The sequence below is a fragment of the Mirounga leonina genome, unplaced genomic scaffold (assembly GCF_011800145.1).
Source record: "Mirounga leonina isolate KUSES-001 unplaced genomic scaffold, KU_Mleo_1.0 Mir_224, whole genome shotgun sequence".
NCBI classification, from domain to species: Eukaryota; Metazoa; Chordata; class Mammalia; order Carnivora; family Phocidae; genus Mirounga; species Mirounga leonina.
The window spans coordinates 20,820,107-20,839,473 of NW_023270615.1; the positions used below are offsets into that span (position 1 = coordinate 20,820,107).

The window sequence follows — 19,367 nt, forward strand, 5'->3', positions numbered from 1 at the left end:
GGGCAGAGCTCAGGGTTCTTGCCTGGGGTCAGCTCAGCTGTGGGGGGCAGCGGCTGGGGAGCAGGGGGTGTTAGGAACAGTGATGGGGGGCCTCCTTGAGAAAGGCTGGGGGCATGTGGCTCCTTAGCCCCCAGAGCCTGAAGCCTCCAAGCTGCCCTCACAGGCACATCCCCTGAGTCCCGTCCCCTGAGCCACAGGCAGGTGAAAGCAAAGACTGCTCGTAATTCTATCAATCGTGTCTTTTCCTTTTAGAAATAAGCAGAGAATGCACTTTGCCTTGAAGAGCTTGTTACAGGAAGCTCAGAACAACTTAAAGATATTTAAGGTAAGAGTTGCTTCTCTTTCGTGCCACTTCAGCGGAGGGGCCACTGGGTGTTCACCAGGTTGGGCGAACCCAGGGCACTTCGGTCCCGCAGATGAGGGCGTCTGGGCTGGGGCTGCCTTGGTGCAAAGTCCTTTGGTTCTTTTTCCAAGCCGCGTTCCACAGGCGTGGCATCCTCTGACCCCTAGAGTGTGGGACATCAGCTCCTGGACCACTGGGCGGCCTTGGCTCCCTGGGGGCACACAGCCCAGCTCGGGTTCTGGGACAGGACGGCCCCGACTCCGCTGGGCTGCGTCCCAGGGGTTCTCTGCATCTCTGAGAGAGTGGCCCCACCTGTGCCTTTGGTCGCAGTTGATTGAGGGAACGTGTAATTCCCAGATCTGGTCAGTGAGCCAAGTCCCAGTGGCTCTGGGGCTCCTGGCCCTGCACGGGGAGCGTTCGCCGCCCGACACTGGCCCTGGCACCTTCAGCTCCTTCTCCGCCATCTGCAGGCTCCCTGACCCAGCTCCCTGACACCCTGTGGTTGCCTGCTGGCGGGAGTCCGGTGAGGCCGAGGCGGGCGGGGAGCAGGGCTGGCCCAGAGCTGGAGGAGGGCTCAGTGTGGCCTGTGTTGGAAATGTGTCCGCTCGGGTCCCCCTCGCCGTCTCCTTTTCTCCTCACCCCTGACCCTGCCTCCTGCCCCGGCTGCATCCCCGTTCGGCGTTCCGTGGGAGCGCGAGTCTGTGGCGCGGGCCAGGCTTGCGAGCACTGCGTGTGCGTGGAAAAGCAGGGCTGTCGTATCCGGACAGCCTCGTGCCCTCTGCGTCCTGCTCTGGGCGGATGGGGGTGCTCTACACACGGATGTCCCTCAGAGTGAACTTGGGAGGGTGGGCGGGGAGCCTCCTCTTCACCTGCTTTCCCCCATCTGGCTCAGAAATCTGGTCAGAGTCCGTGGACTTTAACCCATCTGCTCCACCTTCCCAATTCTAGAGAAAGGGCCTGTTTCACAGTCAGTTTTTATTTTTAATTGTCATGAAGACTGAAGGGATTTTGTATTTCAGTCCTAAAGATGAGTCCTCCTTCATCTGGGGATTGATCTGGAACCTTTAGTGAGGCGGGCAGTTTCCCCGGCGGATCCTTTGCTGACTGTGCCTGCTCTGGGGCCGGGACTAAGAGAAGTGACGCAGGCTGGCTTTTCCGAACGCTGTCTGGAGCGACAGTGCGCGTTCCGGCACGTGCCGTCGCTGAGCCAGGCTTCGGTTCTCAGGGTCAGGTGTGGGCCGTTTCCCGGGCCCTGGCTGGTGCCACCACCGTCCGCTGTGGCAGTCTCTTCCCTGCGTGCCTGAGTGTTCTGCACAGACTCCACAGCTGAGGCCGTGTCCACCCCAACACTGGACACTTGTGAGACGTGGGGGCTGTGGCGCCTTGTCACGGAGCCCAGGACAACGGCACTCCGCCGATGTCCCATTCATCTGTACTTGCGTGGATTTTGGACCCTGGGGAGAAGAGGCTTCCGCTGGCCCGCAGTCCCTCGGCGGCTCGCAGGCCTGGAGGAGGGCGGCTCCATGGGCCACGGCGGCTCCTGCACCAGACCTGGTGGCAGCCCCCAGTGCCCGGTTTCCCTTAGTGCTTCGCCTTGGCCTCCTTCCCCAGCAGGAGCTCCTGCTGGCCCTTTGCCTGGCACGCCTTCTTCCTGCCGGTAAGGCCCATCTCAAGGGTCAGTTGTCTCGTCACGGCTCCGCTGGGTCCCGGGGCCAGCAGTGACCTCAGTTGTGTGCCTCTTGCTCCGATGCATGACAGGAGACCCCCCGGGAGGCATCCCGCGCACTCCTGCATCGCAGGACGCAGATGAAGGACGAATGCCCAGTCCACACCCTGGGGACTGAATTGCCAAGTGCCACCGGGGGCAGGGACCGTCCTCCTCTGTGTTAGGAGGACATTGCTGGGGCCAGTCCAGATCAGTCTGCTGATACGCAGCAGTCTGCTGCTACGTAACAACCACACCCCAGCTCTCGGTTCCGTGGCCTGGAATTGAGCGGCATAGCTGGTCCTGGCGCCGGGTCCCTCTCGAGGCCGTGTCCTCTCTGACAGCTTGGCGAGGGCCCGAGGCTGGGCTCCCAGGATGGCGTCCTTAATGGTGTGGGCAGGACGCCTTAGTTCCTGGCCGGGGGCGGAGCTCCAGGGTCTGCTCAGCGGGGCCACGTGGCTTGAGAGGAGCGGCACGAGAGGGAAGCCGTGGCATCTTTTGTAACGTGGTCTCGCCAGGGATGTCCTGTGGCTCACGCTCCACTGTGGGGAGGGGGCTACAGGGTGTGAGTGTCAGGGGGCCCCTGGGGACTGTCCGGGGGCTGCTGACCACACCCTCTCTCAGATGGGGAAACCAGGGGACAAGGAGTTGGTCACTGCTGCTCAGGCGTGTGGGGATAAGGGTCCCTTGGTCACAGGGTCAGCCCGCTTGGCAGCCCTGCTCGCAGCCCTGGGAACATCGGTGCCATGGGAGTGTCTTTGCTGGACTTGGTTTTAAAAGGCAGGATGGCCTCGGGGACGAAACAGTGCACGTGGTGACACGGGCAGCCTCACCCGCCCTGGCAGGAAGCGTGGCCCCGCCTGTCACAGAGGACAGAAGTCCCCAAGATGCAGGTGGCCCACGGATACCCACACTGGCCAAGAAGCTTGCCTGCTCGGGGTCAGACTGACACTGTGTGTCCCTTAGGAGCATGGGTGTCACATGGCTTCTCGGATAAACAGGCTGGGGTCTTTGCGGGTTTGGGCTTTGGGCTGCGTTTGCCTGAGGCCTTGTGTTTTAGGCCAGGACTGGCCTTAGGTTTGGGGAACATTTGTTCTACTCCATGTTCTGATGGGATTTGCCTCTTGGCCAGTGACACAGTGCGTGAGGGCGGTTTTCCCTGGAGGGCCGTGGTGTGCAGGGCCCCAGACGGAGACAGATGTAGGGTGTCAAGTCCCTTTGCCTGCCCAGTGGGCAGAGACAAAGGTGTTCTGCCCCCAGCCCGTGGAGTTGACGTTTCCCTGTCTCTCTCCCTGCCTGAAGAACGGTGAGCTGATCTACGGCTGCACAGATGCCCGCAGCCCCGTGGCTGACTGGAACGAGCTCGCACACCACCTGAAGCCCTTCTTCTTCCCTTCCAACGGCCTGGCCAGCGGGCCCCACTGCACGAGGGCTGTGATCCGGGAGCTGGTGCGGGTCATCACGCGGGTGCTGCTGAGCGGCTCGGACAAGGGCTGGGCAGGTGCCCTGAGGCGGGGGCCTGGGCCACGGGGTCCTCGTGTCTGTGAAGCCAGCCCTTTTGGCAGGAGCCTGCACCGCCAAGGTAGGCCACGCTGGGCGCAGGGGCGGGCAGAGTGTGGCGTGACCTGCCAGGGTCCTGCCTGGCCTCACGGAGCTCTTGCGGGAGCAGCCTGGGCCTCATCAGGGCTCCCCACTGCCGGCCCTCCCTGCCTCCCAGCCCTGCTGGGGAGACGCCCTGCCTCATCTTTTATCTGAGCTATAGGGTTTTCCCCTAAAACACCGCTCCCCGTGTCTGTGCGTCCTCAGTAGTTTGCTGAACACTTTCCCTGTGAGCCCGTCTCGTCAGCATGGCCACCCTGAGGGGTAGCTTTTCTCCGGCGGGGGGAGAGCTGAGGCTCGGAAGGCCGGAGTCCCACAGCTCTGCGCCCTTTGGGGTGGGGTGGCCCCCACAACTTCCACTTGCCAGTGGGCTGGCTGTGACTCAGTGGGCGTTCCAGCTTTGAGGCAGCTCGGTGGTGGCAGGTTTGGAGTTTTGCCGTGAATGTTCCCAGGCTCCTCATTTGTCCCTTGGTCGTGTGCTGGTGGGCTCCATGCCACGCGCAGGCCTGTGTCATGAGGAGCCGTAGCCAGGAGCTTCCTTTCGGGGGCTGACGAGGAAGACTCAGATCATTCCCGTTTCGGGCTGAAGGCCCTGTGGTCCCTGGCGGCCGCCGCAGGGTGTGATGCAGGGAGACCGTGGCCTTGCTCCTGCGTGGCTTCTCGTGCTGCCGTGTTTGCGGAGTGGCGGCCTGGGCATGGCTGATCACCCGCCGTCTGCCCCTCGTGCCGAATTTTTCTTTCATTCTTTCTTTTTTTAAAGATTTTATTTACTTATTTGACAGAGAGAGAGACAGCGAGAGAGGGAACACAAGCAGGGGGAGTGGGAGAGGGAGAAGCAGGCTTCCCGCGGAGCAGGGAGCCCGATGCCCAGGACCCTGAGATTATGACTGAGCCGAAGGCAGTCGCTTAACCAACTGAGCCACCCAGGCGCCCCAATACTTTTATTTTTTAAAAAGATTTTATTTCTTTATTTGACAGAGACACAGCGAGGGAGGGAACACAAGCAGGGGGAGTGGGAGAGGGAGAAGCAGGCTTCCCGCCAAGCAGGGAGCCCGATGCGGGGCTCGATCCCAGGACCCTGGGATCATGACCTGAGCCGAAGGCAGACGCTTAATGACTGAGCCACCCAGGCGTCCCTGGGCCATATTTTTCTTAGCACAAATGAATTTTGTGGCTTTTTTCATAAAAAAGTGATACCTGATCACTCCAGAAAATTGTGGTAGAATTATGCCCGTATTGGGGCTCTTAAGTAGACGACAGAATGTGTCTGGAAGGACACAGATGGATGCTGAGACTCCACTGGCATCTGGGACTTTTCTTCCAGGCCTCCCCTGGACACAGGCTGACACAGCCTGACCCATGGGACGTGCAGTCTAGGACGACCAATCGTGCTCTACATGCTACTTCGTAATCTGATATTTTTGCCTAACAACCAAATGCATGTCAGCAATCGTATTTTTTGAAATTTTTATTGACCACGAGGTAGGTACTCCACACACAGCCTGTAATTTCAGCAAATCCCCCTAGCTGGGTCTGTGTGTTTTCACCCTGTCTCAAGTGGCTGAGTGTGTCCTGCCAGCAGTGGGATGTCAGAGGTCAAAGTGTCCATACTGCACACGGCTGCCCCCTTCAAGGGGGAGGGATGGGCCGGGACCCTGTCTTCCCCGGGGCACGGCCCCTGGTGCCCACCCTGACCCCGCGGTGACCGCTCCCTGCTGCGGGTTTATCAGCGGCGGCTTTGACTGCCGTCCCATGTGGCCACCCACCCATCAGCATGGGCTGTGGCTCTGGGCTCCATAGACATGGTCTCCCAGGTTTGGGGACGTCAGTGTGGTCATTTAAAATTTTTGTGCCTGGCTAATTCAGACTGAGAGCCGTGTCTGCACTGAGGTCTGGGCTGCTGTGATGAGCTGAAGGCCTTCGAGAGGGAGCAGCACGGAGCGAGACGCGGGTCCCCTGCCTGTCTTTGGCGCCTGGCCCCGTGTCCCAGCAGCTCCGTGAGGCAGGGTGTGGCCCGTGCCCAGGCTTTCTTCAGTCCTTGACAGGAAACCTCTTGTTTTCCCGATATTCTTGGTAGGAAAAAACAGCCCGGAGTGCTCGGGGTTACCGAAGGGCTGTCTTCTGTACAAAACCCTCCAGGTGCAGATGTTGGACCTGCTGGACATCGAAGGCCTCTACCCTCTGTACCGGCGGGTTGAGCGGTACCTGGAGGAGTTTCCTGAGGAGAGGTGAGGCCCAGGCCCTTGCAGCCCTGCCCTGGCCAGGCTGAGTGGGCCCCGAGCATTCCTGAGGGCAAGACGGGGTTGGGGGAAGGGGCTCACCCCAGCCGCGGCCACTCCCAGGCCCAGCCTGTGAAGGAGGCCCCGGGCCGGCCGGCTCGCTGGCGGTCCCGTCCGTCCCGTCCTGTGTCGGCTGAGCCTGCGGGGGGCAGTGCTGCTCCACAGCTGGCCAGCCGCGCCCGCCGCACCCGCCGGCCCTGCCAGGACCTAGGTCTCTGCCGGAGGACTCTGGAGGTCTCTGTGGCAGGCTTGTGGCCAGGCTGACCTGGACTCCTCGGGCCCCTCCCCGCTCACCAGCGTCTCTGCCTGGATGCCATGTGTCATAAACAGGAGGCAGCCCGGGCTCCCTGGTTGTGCTCTTACGCCCTAAAGTTGCTGCTTCAGAACAAAGTTTAGTGTTAGGAAGAGGTGGCTCTTTGGGATGTTTAAAGGCAGATGTGTGACTGTTAAATTGGTAGTCTGAGAAACCGTTTCCAGGCGGCTTTGCCATCCTGTTTTTTTGTGCCTTCTCTTTCAGAAAAACGTTGCAAATAGACGGGCCTTATGATGAAGCGTTTTATCAGAAGCTACTTGATCTTTCCACTGAGGACGATGGGACAGTGGCCTTTGCACTGACGAAGGTGGGCAGACCCTTCTGGAAACACTGCGTGCTCCGTAGGCTCTTAACACTAACTTGGGGCTTTCCCAAGACATGTCGTTTCTCATTACCTGCACCTGGGGCTTACAGCAGAAAAATTGGGGAGTTAAAAAAAAAATGGTGGTTTCCCTCGGGTGGCCCAGGCAGGTGGTGACCGGAACCTTAGCTTTCAGGGAGGATTTCCCTTCCTCCCCGAGGGCTCCGGCCAGCCCAGCCCCAGCCCTCTCCCACCCGTGTGCTGGGGCCCAGGACCCAGGGCCACCGCCCTGCGCTTCCCTCTCAGCAGCCGTCCCTCTGCTTGCGGCCCTCGCTGGGACCCGCCCCTGCCCCCAGGCCTCGTCCTGCTCCGAGGGAATTCAGAGGCTCACTGGACTTGGATAGCAAGAAAAGGGCATCTTTATTTTCACTAATCTCTGGCTGAAATTCAGCATTTCCTCCATTGTGAGTATGGCGACAACCACGACCCCCGACTTGGCCACTGAGAGAACCAGACCTGTTTGTTTCTCACGATAGTGGCTAGACACCTCACGTTATCTTTAGTCATCACCCTTGAGGTTTGGTGGTGCAGGACTGTGTCACACATTGTTTTAAAAAATTTTCTGGTATTTGATATAGTCATCCTGCTGTTTACCTTCTGCATTTAAAAATCTTATTTGGAGAGAGCCGTAGGCTTCACTGGGCTGTCAGTTGGGCTGAACGCTAACGCGGTGAGGGGCGGAGGGGCGCACAGCCGAGTGGCCGTCTCCGTGGGCAGGTGGGCAGCTGCCCTGGTGCCCTCGGCTCACCTGTCCTGGTCCCCACCTTGTGTCTGGTCCCCACTTGGCTTTGGCTGCTCCTTCTCCTGCAGCTGTCACAGTGTCGAGGAAGAGGATGGAGGATGTCGTGGGGAATACTCTGAGGTGTTCAGTGTGAGGAGAGATCCAAACGTGGAGTCTTTGCACCAGAATCTCCCCTGTGTTGTCTACAACGTGGGTACACTGATTAGGACTAGGTAACGGCACTGCTGCTTTGTTTAAGAGAAGCAACAGAAGACTTTTTTTTATACGTTTCTCTCTTTTTTTTAAGATTTTATTTATTTATTTGACAGAGAGAGACACAGCGAAAGAGGGAACACAAGCAGGGGGAGTGGGAGAGGGAGAAGCAGGCTTCCCGCCGAGCAGGGAGCCCGACGCGGGGCTCGATCCTGGGACCCTGCGATCATGACCTGAGCTGAAGGCAGACGCTTTAATGACTGAGCCACCCAGGCGCCCCCAGCTTGTCCGTTTTTATATTCCATTTTTTGCTCTGTTGGTTTGGAAGTTGCACATTCTCTTTCTATCCCTGTAGTGGTTACTTGTCCAGTCTGACCATGCACATTTGAAGCCTAATGTTAATCAGTGACCACCACCGCAGACACACAACAGAAGGAACTGGGTCTGTTCCAGTCATTTCTCCCACCTCTCCCACTTTCATGCAGTTGTTGTCTGCTATTCTCCTTGTCTTGTTCTTTTCTAAAATCGTAGTTTACAGTATTGCTTACCCTTGTCTTTGCCCAGTGTTCTTGCATCTCCGATCTTTCCTGTTTTCTTTTTTTCTATAATGGGTTTATCGAGATATAACTTACAGACCATACAAATTACCTGTTTAAAGTATGTAACTCAGTGATTTTTTCACCAATTTCAGAACATTTGCATCACCTCAGAATAATCCCACCCCCTTTCGCTGTCATCCCCTCTTCTCCCCACCCACCAGTCCGAAGCAACCAGTGAGCTCCTATCTCTGGGGATGCACCTCCTGCAGACACTGCTTATAATTGGACTCATTCAGTACCTGGTCCGTTATGACTGGATTCCGTCACTTAGCATGTTCTCAAGGTTCATCTGCATCGTAGCATCATGTAGCATCATGTATCAACACTTTGTTCCTTTTGTGTAGTTGAAGAATACTCCATTCTATAGATATATCACATTTTATCCATTTATTATTGATGGACATTTTGACTATTACGAATAATGCTGCTGTAAGTATTTGTGTACAAATTGTTGTGTGCACATGTTGGTACTTTTCTCGGGTATATACCTGGGAGTGGAATTGCTGGGTCAAATGGTAACTTATGTTTAACTTTATCAGGATCTGCCAGACAGTTCCAGAGTGGCTGTCCCATTTTACATTCCCACCAGCAACATGTGAGGGTTCCAACCTCTCCATATTTTCAGTGACACTTGTTATTTATCATCTTGAATTTTGCCATCCTGGTGGGTGTAAAGTGGTATCTTGTTGTGATCTGCATTTCCCAGAAGACAGAGCATTTTTTCGTGTGTTTTTTGCCCGTTTGTATACCTTCCTTGGAGAAGTGTCTATTCAGATCCTTTGCCAACTTTTAAATGATGTAATTTGTCTTGCTGAGCTATAAGAATTCTGTGTATTGTGGGAAGTGGGCCCTTATCACATATGATATGCAAATAATTTTCTTCCATTCTATTAGTTGTCTTTTTACTTTCTGAGAAAAATGCCCTTTGATGCAAAAATGTTTTTGATTTTGATAAGGTTTAATTTATGTTTTTTCTTGTATTCATGCTTTTGGTGTCATATCTAAGAATCCATTGCTAGATCCAAACTCATGAATATTTTCCTGTTTTCTTCTAAGAATTTTGTGGTTTTATCTCTTACACTTAGTTCTTTGATCCATTCTGAGTAAATTTTTGTATATTATTTGAGGTAGGGTTCCAGCTTCATGCTTTGCATGTTGATGTCCAGTTGTCCCAGCACCATTTGTTGGAAAGATTATTTTTTAAATCCCACTGAATGTTCTTGGCACCCCTGTTCAAATCAGTTGACAGTAGACGTATGGGTTTATTTCTGAATGCTCAGTGGTGTTCCTTTGGTATATATGTTTATGTTTATACCGGTCCCCTGTCTTGATTAGTGTTGCTTCTTAGTAAGATTTGAAATTGGGACGTGTAAGTTGTCCGACTTTACTGTTCTTTTGCAAGATTGTTTTTGCTATTGGGAGCCCCTCGTGATTCCATATAAATCTTAGAATCAGCTTGCCAGTTTCTACAAAGAAGCCAGCTGGGATAGTTACAGGGATTGTGGTGAGTCTGTAGATCACTTTAGTTAGAATAGCCATCTTTACAGTAGTAAATCTTCCCATTTGTTCACGTGGGATGCTTTTCTTTTTTTTTTTTTTTTAAAGATTTTATTTATTTATTTGAGACAGAGAGCATGAGAGGGAGGAGGGTCAGAGGGAGAAGCAGACTCCCCGCCGAGCAGGGAGCCCGATGCGGGACTCGATCCGGGGACTCCAGGATCATGACCTGAGCTGAAGGCAGCCGCTCAACCAACTGAGCCACTCAGGCGCCCCTCATCTTTGACATCTTATTATAAATTACTAACTCCAATGGAAACTACAGCAGGATTTCATTGTATAACCTGAATGGCTGATTCAGTTATTCTTAGAAAATATATGGTATATAGAAGCTATTTCTTCAGAACTGGCATTTTACTAGGCACCTTGCCTTCAAAGACCTCTTCTAGGAGCTGCCTAGAAGAAATACTGCAAGTCTATGTGTGCAGTTAAAGAAGTACTTTTTTTTTTTTAAAGATTTTATTTATTTATTTGAGAGAGAGAGAGAGAGAGAGCACATGGGGGGGAGGGTCAGAGGGAGAAGCAGACTCCCCGCTGAGCTGGGAGCCCGATGCGGGACTCGATCCTGGGACTCCAGGATCATGACCTGAGCCAAAGGCAGTCGCCCAACCAACTGAGCCACCCAGGCGCCCCATGGGATGCTTTTCAATTAATTTATTTAGATCTTCAGTTTTCTTTCAGCAGTCATTTGTAGTTTTCAGAGTGTGCATTTTGTACCTTAAGGTTATTCCTGAATGTTTTATTGTTTTTGATGTTGTTGTAAATGTATTTTTCTTAATTCTGTTTTCCAATTGATTGTTGTAAGTGTATAGAAATTAGTTTGTGTTTGTATATCGATCCTGTAGCTTGCAACCTTGCTGAATTCCTTTATTCTAACAGATTTTTAGTAGATTCCTTAGAATTCTCTCTCTACAAGATCATCTGTGACTAGAGATTGTTTTTTCCTTTCCAATTTGGATGCCTTTTATGTCTTTTTCTTGCATAACTGCCCTAGCTAGAATCTTTAGTACAGTGTGGAATAGATGTTGCAAGAACAGACATCCCTGATTTTCCCTGGTCTTGTTGGGACAGTGTTAGTCTTTCATCATTATATATGATGTTAGCTGTGGGTTTTTCATAGATATCCTTTATCAGATTGAAGAAGGTTGCTGCTTTTCCTAATTTGTTGAGTGTTTTTATCAAGAAGGGATGTTGGAGTATATCAAATGTCTTTTCTGTGGAAATTGAGATTATCATGTTTTTGTTTTTGTTTTAAATTTTGTAGATATGGAATATTTATTTGTTTTTGGATGTTAAAACCCACCTCACATTCCTGGTAGAAATTGTACTTGGTCATGGCACATGATCCTTCATACATGTTGCTAGATTCAGTTTGCTGTTATATTGTTGAGGATTGCTGTGTTCATATTCATAAGATTGGTCTGTAGTTTGCATCTTTTATGATGTCTTTTTTGGTTTTGATATCAGGTAATACTAGCATTGTCTCCAGCCTTATACTTTTTGGAGGGTTTTGAGAAGGATTGATGTTAATTAGTCTTTAAATATTTGATGCAATTCAATAGTGAAGCCATCTGGGCCTGCACTTTTCTTTGTAGTTAGTGTTTTGATACCCAGTTCAGTCTCTTTATTTGTTTCAGGTCTGATGATACTGTCTGTTTCTTCTTGAGTCAGTTTTGATAGTTTGTATCTTTTTAGGAGTTTCTCTATTTCATCTAAATCATCTAATTTATTGGCCTACAGTTGTTTGTGGTTTTCCTCTTCTTCAAGTAAACCCTTTAGAAATTACATTAGTAACTTATATATTTTTTTTAAGATTTTATTTTTTTATTTATTTGACAGAGAGAGAGGGAACACAAGCAGGGGGAGTGGGAAAGAGAGAAGCAGGCTTCCCGCCAAGCAGGGAGCCCGACGCGGGGCTCGATCCCAGGACCCTGAGATCATGACCTGAGCCGAAGGCAGTCGCTTAACCAACTGAACCAGGCGCCCCTAGAAATTACATTAGTAACTTAGTGAAAGCCTTTTGGAAAATTCTACATCCTGTTTATCTGGATATGTTTATATTCTCCACAGTATTGAAAGGTAATTTTTTCTGTGTACAAATAAGGGGTTCAGTGTTTTTCTCCCAGCACTAAATCATTCGATGTAATGTCATCTGACTGTGGATGTGGCTGCTTAGAGGTCTTCTATCAGTCTAACTGCCCTTTCTCAGGGGGAGAGTTTTTCCTGTGCCTGCTTTTAGGAGGTTCTCTTTCTCGCTCATTATTGGGCGTAGTGATTAGGTGTGCATATTTTGTATTTATTTATCCAGCTTCATATACATATGCTGTGTTTCCTCTATTTGTGGATTTATATCTTCCATTAGTTATGAAAATTCTCAGCCATTTTCTCTTCACATATTTTTCTCTTCTCCGCTATCGTATTCTCTTCTTCTGAGACTCTAATTAGGTATAGATCAAACCTCATTTTATCTTCCACGTGTCAACTGCATGTCCCTATTTTTCATCTCTTTGTCTCTTTGTACTACATTCTGGGTATTTCTTCAGTTCTGCCTTCCCATTCATGGATTCTTTCTTCACCTGTGTCTAACCTGCTAGTTTATTTGTTCATTGAGTTTTCCATTTCAGTAGTTATATTTTTTATTTATCAAAGTTCTGTTTGGTCCATTTCCACTTTAAAAAATATATATATTATTAGAGAGAGAGAGTGCACAAGTGGGGGAGCGGCAGAGGGAGAGGGAGAAGCAGACTCCCTGCTAAGCAAGGAACCCGATGTGGGACTCGATCCCAGGACCCTGGGATCACGACCTGAGCTGAAGGCAGACGCTTAACCAACTGAGCCACCCAGGCGTCCCGGTCCATTTTCACTTCTGCTTGGTATTTTTGATAGTTCCTTGTTGCTTGCCCAATTTTAAATTTCATCTTTTAGTTCTTTAAACAATTTATGAAGTTATTTTATATTCTTTATCTGATATCAGATACATAATAAAACCTTAGAGGTAAAAAATTCCTTGTTATTTTGGCTGATTCATCAATGCTATGTTATCTGCTTGGGTTTTTAATGGTTCATGATTGTGAGCTCATATGTTTGATCTTTAGTCCGTGGGAATCCTGGGGACCTAAACAGGGGATGCTTTCCTCCAGAGAAGATACAGATTCTTGGCTTAAGGGAGAAATCTCCGTTGTGACCCTGTACTTTGTGGCTTATTCCTAGAAACAGTGCTTCCACTGACAGCTGCCTATAGAACAGCTCAGGCTTCTCATTTGCTCCTTGCTCAAAACCCTAGTTTTGGCTCTTTTGGGGGTGGACGGGTGAGAAGAGGGGATTGAGTTAGCGATTTCCCTTACCTTCTATAAGCCCCACAGTGCACTGAAAGGTATGTTCACAGGAATTCAGTTGTTTTGTAGTAGGAGGGCCCTTGGAAGGCCTCCACGCCCCCTGAAATTGTCATTCTCTTTAGTATGGTCACATCATGGTCATTTATTTGGGTGTTATTTTTAATCTGTTACTGTTAAAAAGAATGTTGACATTCCCGTTTTTGTACTCTAATCCTAGTGCACCTAGGCATATCTGAAGGTAGATTATTGGAAATAAAATTGCTAGATTGATTGATAAATTCTGTCAGTATTGTCCTTCCAAAAGATTTTGCCAATTTACGTTCCTTCTTGGAACAGTTGAGGGCCCTTTTCCTCCATGCACCCCCAAACACCATTATTACCAGTATTTCGAATTTTGTTTTAATTTTCTAAGCTTTTCTTATCAACCATTTGTACTGTGAGATATAGCACATACGGAAAAGTACACAGAAAAAAATGTACAGCCCAATGATTTGTCACAAAGCAAACTCTTGTGGAATTACCAGCTAGGTCTGGATGTAGAACCCTGGCAGCCAAACGTAATCCCTGTCGTTTCCCTGCCAGTCATTCCTCTTTCTTTTCTCCCCAGAATTAACTATTGTGTTGATTTATATTCTTACAGTTTGGTTTGTTTGCTTTTGAACTTTATATATGGAATGCTGTCTTTTTTAAGAAGAAAAAACTCTATGTACTATTTATAAGATTCATATTATTGCATGCATTTCCATATTTGCATTGCTTTATAGCAATCCACTGAATAGATGTACCACAGTTTATCCATTTACTGTTGATGGACATTTGGGTTGTTCTCCGTTTTGGGCTGTTACGAATAAAGCTGCTGTAAACATTCTTTTTTTTTTTTTTTAAACATTTTTTTTTTTTTAAAGATTTTTATTTATTTATTTGACAGAGAGAGAGATAGCGAGAGCAGGAACACAAGCAGGGGGAGCGGGAGAGGGAGAAGCGGGCTTCCCGCGGAGCAGGGAGCCCGATGTGGGGCTCGATCCCAGGACCCTGGGATCATGACCTGAGCCGAAGGCAGACGCTTAACGACTGAGCCACCCAGGCGCCCTGCTGTAAACATTCTTAAGCTGATCTCTTGGTGAACATGTCACACACTTCTCTTGGATATATTCCCAGGAATGGAATTTCTGGGCCAGAGATGTGAGCATATTAGCTTTAGGAGATACTGCAAAACAGTTACCTTCTTCTATTCCCTACAACTGGCTAGAGTAGTTCCCATTGCCCCTCGGTCTTTGATTTTTCAGCCATTCTGGTGACTGTAACGGTGGCTTATTATGGTGATGAGATTAAGCACCTTTTCATCTGTGTTTTCTTTTTTGTTAAGCCTTTTGCCCAGTTTTTGTAGGATTGTCTTTTTTTAATTGATTTGAAGGAGTTCTTCATGTATTCTGGATAGAAGCCCACTGTCAGATATATGTGCTCCTGGTGTCTTCTTCGACTCTGGAGCTTGCTACTTGACTCTCAGTGGAGTCCTTTTAAGAAAGGAAGTTCATAATTTTAGGATAGTTTAATTTACATCTTCTTCCTTTTTAAGAAGTCTTTATCTATCTTAGGGTCCTACAGGTATTTTAGAAACCTTTATTGTTTTGCCTATCACATTTGGTGGGTATGGCATGAGGTAGGGTTTTATTTTACTTTCATATGGAATTGTCCCAGAATCACAGGAATTATCCTGATCACTAGAGAGTCAAAACAGGCCTTGATACCCAGTAGAGCAAATCCTTCTACCGCCTTCAGGATTGTCTTTTTCGTTGGCTCTTCTTGACCTTTGCTTGTATACATAAATCTTAGAATCAGCTTGTTCAGGTTTACAAGGAAAAGCAGTAACAAACCTGTTGGGATTTTGGTTGGTTTGGCACTAAAATGACAATAGGAGTTGATGGCTATACAATATTTAGTCTTCCAACATGGGCATTTTCTATTATTTTAGGTGTTATTTTAAAACTAATAAAAACAGGGACGCCTGGGTGGCTCAGTCGTTAAGCGTCTGCCTTCGGCTCAGGCCATGATCCCAGGGTCCTGGGATCAAGCCCCGCATCAGGCTCCCCGCTCAGCAGGGAGTCTGCTTGTCCCTATCCCTCTCCCTTGCCCCTCCCCGCATTTGTGCATGTGTGCTCTCTCTCTCTCTAAAATAAAATAAATAAATCTTAAAAAAATTTCCATTCTGAAGTGTTTGTCATGGACATAGAGGAACGCAGCTGATTTTTCTATTTGACTTTTTATATGTCAACCTTGCCAAACTCACTGATTCTATTTAGTTTGAAGATTTTATTTATTTGAGAGCGAGCATGGGGGGGGGGCAGCAGGAGAGGGAGAAGGGGACTCTCCGCTGAGTAGGGAGCCTGATACGGGACCTCAGCCAAAGTCAGCCCCTTAACCAACCGAGCCACCCAGGTGCCCTGAACTCACTGATTCAAACTATTCACTTATAGCTGTTGGATTTTCGTTTTATGGAATCATATTGTCAATGAATTTGATTTTTTGCTTTCTAATCCTTAGGCCTTTTACACTATTTTGTTTTGCTTAACTCCATATAGTTAATTTATGAAAGTGGGAATTCTAGTCTTGTTCCCATTCTCAGAGAAACCATTTTACCACTAAGTAAGTTATTTGTTGTAGGTTTTTTGGGGGGTTTGTTTTATTTATTTTTTAAATAAATAAGTTAAAAATTAAGGATGTTCCATTCTGTTCCTAATTTGTTAAAAGTTTTTCTCAGGAGCAGATGTTGAATTATCAGTGCTTTTTTTCTTTTTCTTTTTTTTTAAGCTTTTATTTATTTATTTGACAGAGAGAGAGATAGCGAGAGCAGGAACACAAGCAGGGGGAGCGGGAGAAGGAGAAGCAGTCTTCCCGCGGAGCAGGGAGCCTGATGTGGGGCTCGATCCCAGGACCCTGGGATCATGACCTGAGCCGAAGGCAGACGCTTAACAACTGAGCCACCCAGGCACCCGTCAGTGCTTTTTCTATTTCTATTGGGTGATCATAGGACTTTTCTCCTATTTTCTGTTAACGTGGTTAACTGTACAATTTTTACAGTGATTTATTATTATATATCTGATTTGCTAATATTTTGTTTAGGGTTTCTTTTGCATATATGTTTATGAGTGATGTAAGTTTTTTGTAATGTCTTTGTTAGGTCTTGGTATCAAGGGTACGCCTGCCTCATAAAACATTTGAAGAATGTTTGCTCATTTTCTGGTTCTCTGGAAGAGGTGAAGTAAGGATTGTATTATTTTTTCCTTAAATGTTTTGTAGAACCACAGGTGAAACCATCTGGGCCGATAATTGTCTGTGAAGAAAAATTTTAAATTAGGATCTCAATTTCAGATTTTCAGGGTGCCTGCGTGGCTCAGTCGGTTAAGCCTCTGCTTTCGACTCAGGTCATGACCCCAGGGTCCTGGGATTGAGCCCTGCATGGGGCTCCCTGCTCATCGGGGGAATCTGCTTCTCTCTCTCTCTCTCTCTCCCTCTCTCTCCCTCTGCCCCTGTGCATGCTCTCTTTCTCTCAAATAAATAAATAAAATCTTTAAAAAAAAAAAAAGGGTTTAAAAAAGTTTCAGATTTTCTTCTTGTCAGTTTTAGTAACATCTTTCTAAAACATCATCTAAAATTTTCAAAAATTTAGTATATAGTTTTTTGATAATATTCTTTTATCTTTTTAATGTTCTATAAGATCTGAAAATGCTCTTTTATTCCTGATGTCTGATACCTGTTTTCTTTCTTAATCCATCCTACAAAGAGTTCATCATTTTTGTCAGTTTTATAAAAATTAACTTAGGATCCTTTAGTGTACTATATGATTCTTTACTATTTCAGTAATTTCTGGGTTTTTTCCCTTTCTCTTGTTTGGATAATTTGTTCTTCCTGTAACTTCTGATATGCTTATCTAATTAAGTTTTAGACTTTGTTTCTAAAATGTGTTTAACACTATATATTTTTTCATAAACATGGTTTTAGCTACATTCCACAAGCTATATTTTCAACACCATTCATTTAAAATATATGCTCTGGGGCGCCTGGGTGGCTCAGTTGGTTAAGCGACTGCCTTCGGCTCAGGTCATGATCCTGGAGTCCCGGGATCGAGTCCCGCATCGGGCTCCCTGCTCGGCAGGGAGTCTGCTTCTCCCTCTGACCCTCCTCCCTCTCATGCTCTCTGTCTCTCATTCTCTCTCTCTCAAATAAATAAATAAAATCTTTAAAAAAAAAAAAAATATATATATATATTCTGATTACTATTAAGATTTCTCCTTTGACCCATGTATTTAGAAGAGAATTAATTACCAAACACATGGAGATTCTCATTTTTTTTGTATTGATTACTAACAGCATTGCATTATGGTCAGAGAACACAGTCCATATGGTCCTTTGAAATTTGTTGAGATTGGCTTTTGATCCTTTGAAATGTATTATGATTTGCTTTATAGATCGATTTATTTGAAAAATGCTTCTGTGCATACTTTAAAAAAGAAAGTATCTTCCTCAAACTGTTGGGTGCAATGTTTTATATCTTCCCATTAGGTCAGATTAATTGTGTTCAGATCTTCTATAACTTTATTTTACTGTCTGCTTCTTTCATAAGGATGTTTTGAAATTTTACATAATAATTATGGAATTGTCTGTTTGTTATTTATTTTGAAGCTATATTGTCAGGTGCCTTAATATTGTTACACCTACCGGGTAAATCAAATTTTTCATTTTCTTTTTTCTTTTTTTTTTTTTTAAAGATTTTATTTATTTATTTGAGACAGAGAGAATGAGAGACAGAGAGCATGAGAGGGAGGAGGGTCAGAGGGAGAAGCAGACTCCCTGCTGAGCTGGGAGCCCGATGCGGGACTCGATCCTGGGACTCCAGGATCATGACCTGAGCCGAAGGCAGTCGCTTAACCAACTGAGCCACCCAGGCGCCCCAAATTTTTCATTTTCAAGTGTCATTTATAATATTCACTGTGTTTATTTCTGGTAATACTTTTTACCTTAAAGTTTCCTTTGTCTGATATTAGTGTAACATCTGTAGGTTCTTTTGGTTAATACTTGCACTGTATATCTTTTTCTGTTCTTTTGTTTTTAATCTTTCTATGCCTTTGCATTTAAAGTATGGTTTGGTTTTCTATCCTTTCTGATGTTTTATGGACGTATAGTTAGGTTTAATCCTTTATCACCTGTTTTATTAGGTTTCTTTTCCTTTCCTCTTTTAGAATCTTTTGGGTTATATTTTTATCATTGAATTTCCCCACTCTGTTGGAAGTTACAGAGTCTTTTGTTTTTCTCTTAGTTGTTATCCTAACCTTTGCAACAAGCAGTTGACTTATGAAAGTCTAATGTCTAGTACCTTCACTCTCTTTTTGGACAGTGCAAAATTCTTAAGAGTATATTTTACTCTCGTCCTGACTTAAATCCTATTGCTGTGTATTCTATTGTTTTAAACTCAAAGAGATGTTGTTACCATTTTATACAACCGGTTTCCTTTTACCCACAGATGCTTCTCTTGGGTTGCTCTTCATTCTGCCCTGCATTCTGGAGCTTGTTACCTAGGATGATTTTGTTGTCTGAAGAATACCCTTTAACGTTTCCTTTGTGTTGGTCTGCTGGTGACTCGTCCTTAAGTGTTTGGTGATGTGTGTAAGTGATTGTGTTTTTTTGGAGTCATTCTTGAGTCTGTGGCTTGATGTCTTTCCTCAGGCTTGGAAAATATTTGGCCTTAACACCTTCAGATTTGATTTCTGCCCGTTTCCTTGGTATTTTCCAGCTGTCTTACTTTCCATGGTTCATTCTGGATATTTTTACTTGGACCTATCTTCCATTGTAGCAAGTCTCTTGTGTTTTTTCTAATCTATTAAAACTATCTCTTGAATTCTTAATATTGATTTTTGTATTTTTTCAATTCTAGAATTTACATATGGTTTATTTTTATAGCCTCCAGCTCTCCTCACATTCTTGATTTTGTCTTTTATCCTTTGAACAGAGCAGCATGTCTGTCTGGTACCTGCAGTAGTTGGGAGTCTGTGTTTGTCTCTGCTGACCTGGGACTGGGGTTTCTTGCAGGTTTTCACTTAGGTCATGCTGTGTTGTACCTGGATATTTTAACTTACGTGTCAATCACTATATTTTACAATTATTTTAGAAATAATGCAAGGCCTAGTATGTCTTCTTCCAGGGAGGATCTTGGGTTTGCTTCTGCTGGGAGACAGGGAAGCCCTAGCAAGTTGGGGTCCTCTGACCCCAGTTTTGGTGACTGATCTCTTTGAAGCAGGGCTGCAGGTCCTGGAAGGATGCCAGCCTGTGGCTCCCTCGGTCTCCAGG

The 19,367-nt window shown here is 47.1% G+C and overlaps 1 protein-coding gene across 3 annotated transcripts in view; it reads left to right on the plus strand.

The window, feature by feature from the left end:
* The window catches only part of IPPK (inositol-pentakisphosphate 2-kinase), a 45,262-nt gene that overhangs the window by 20,426 nt on the left and 5,469 nt on the right, over positions 1–19,367 (plus strand). For all 3 annotated transcript variants that reach the window (XR_004683559.1, XM_035029263.1, XM_035029264.1), the window contains exons 8-11: positions 253–325; positions 3,351–3,630; positions 5,725–5,875; positions 6,444–6,546. Coding sequence is in view for 2 of the 3 variants with exons in the window: in XM_035029263.1 (XP_034885154.1) it covers positions 253–325; positions 3,351–3,630; positions 5,725–5,875; positions 6,444–6,546 (607 nt within the window). In the remaining variant the exon portion in view is untranslated. The remainder of the gene's footprint in view (positions 1–252; positions 326–3,350; positions 3,631–5,724; positions 5,876–6,443; positions 6,547–19,367) is intronic.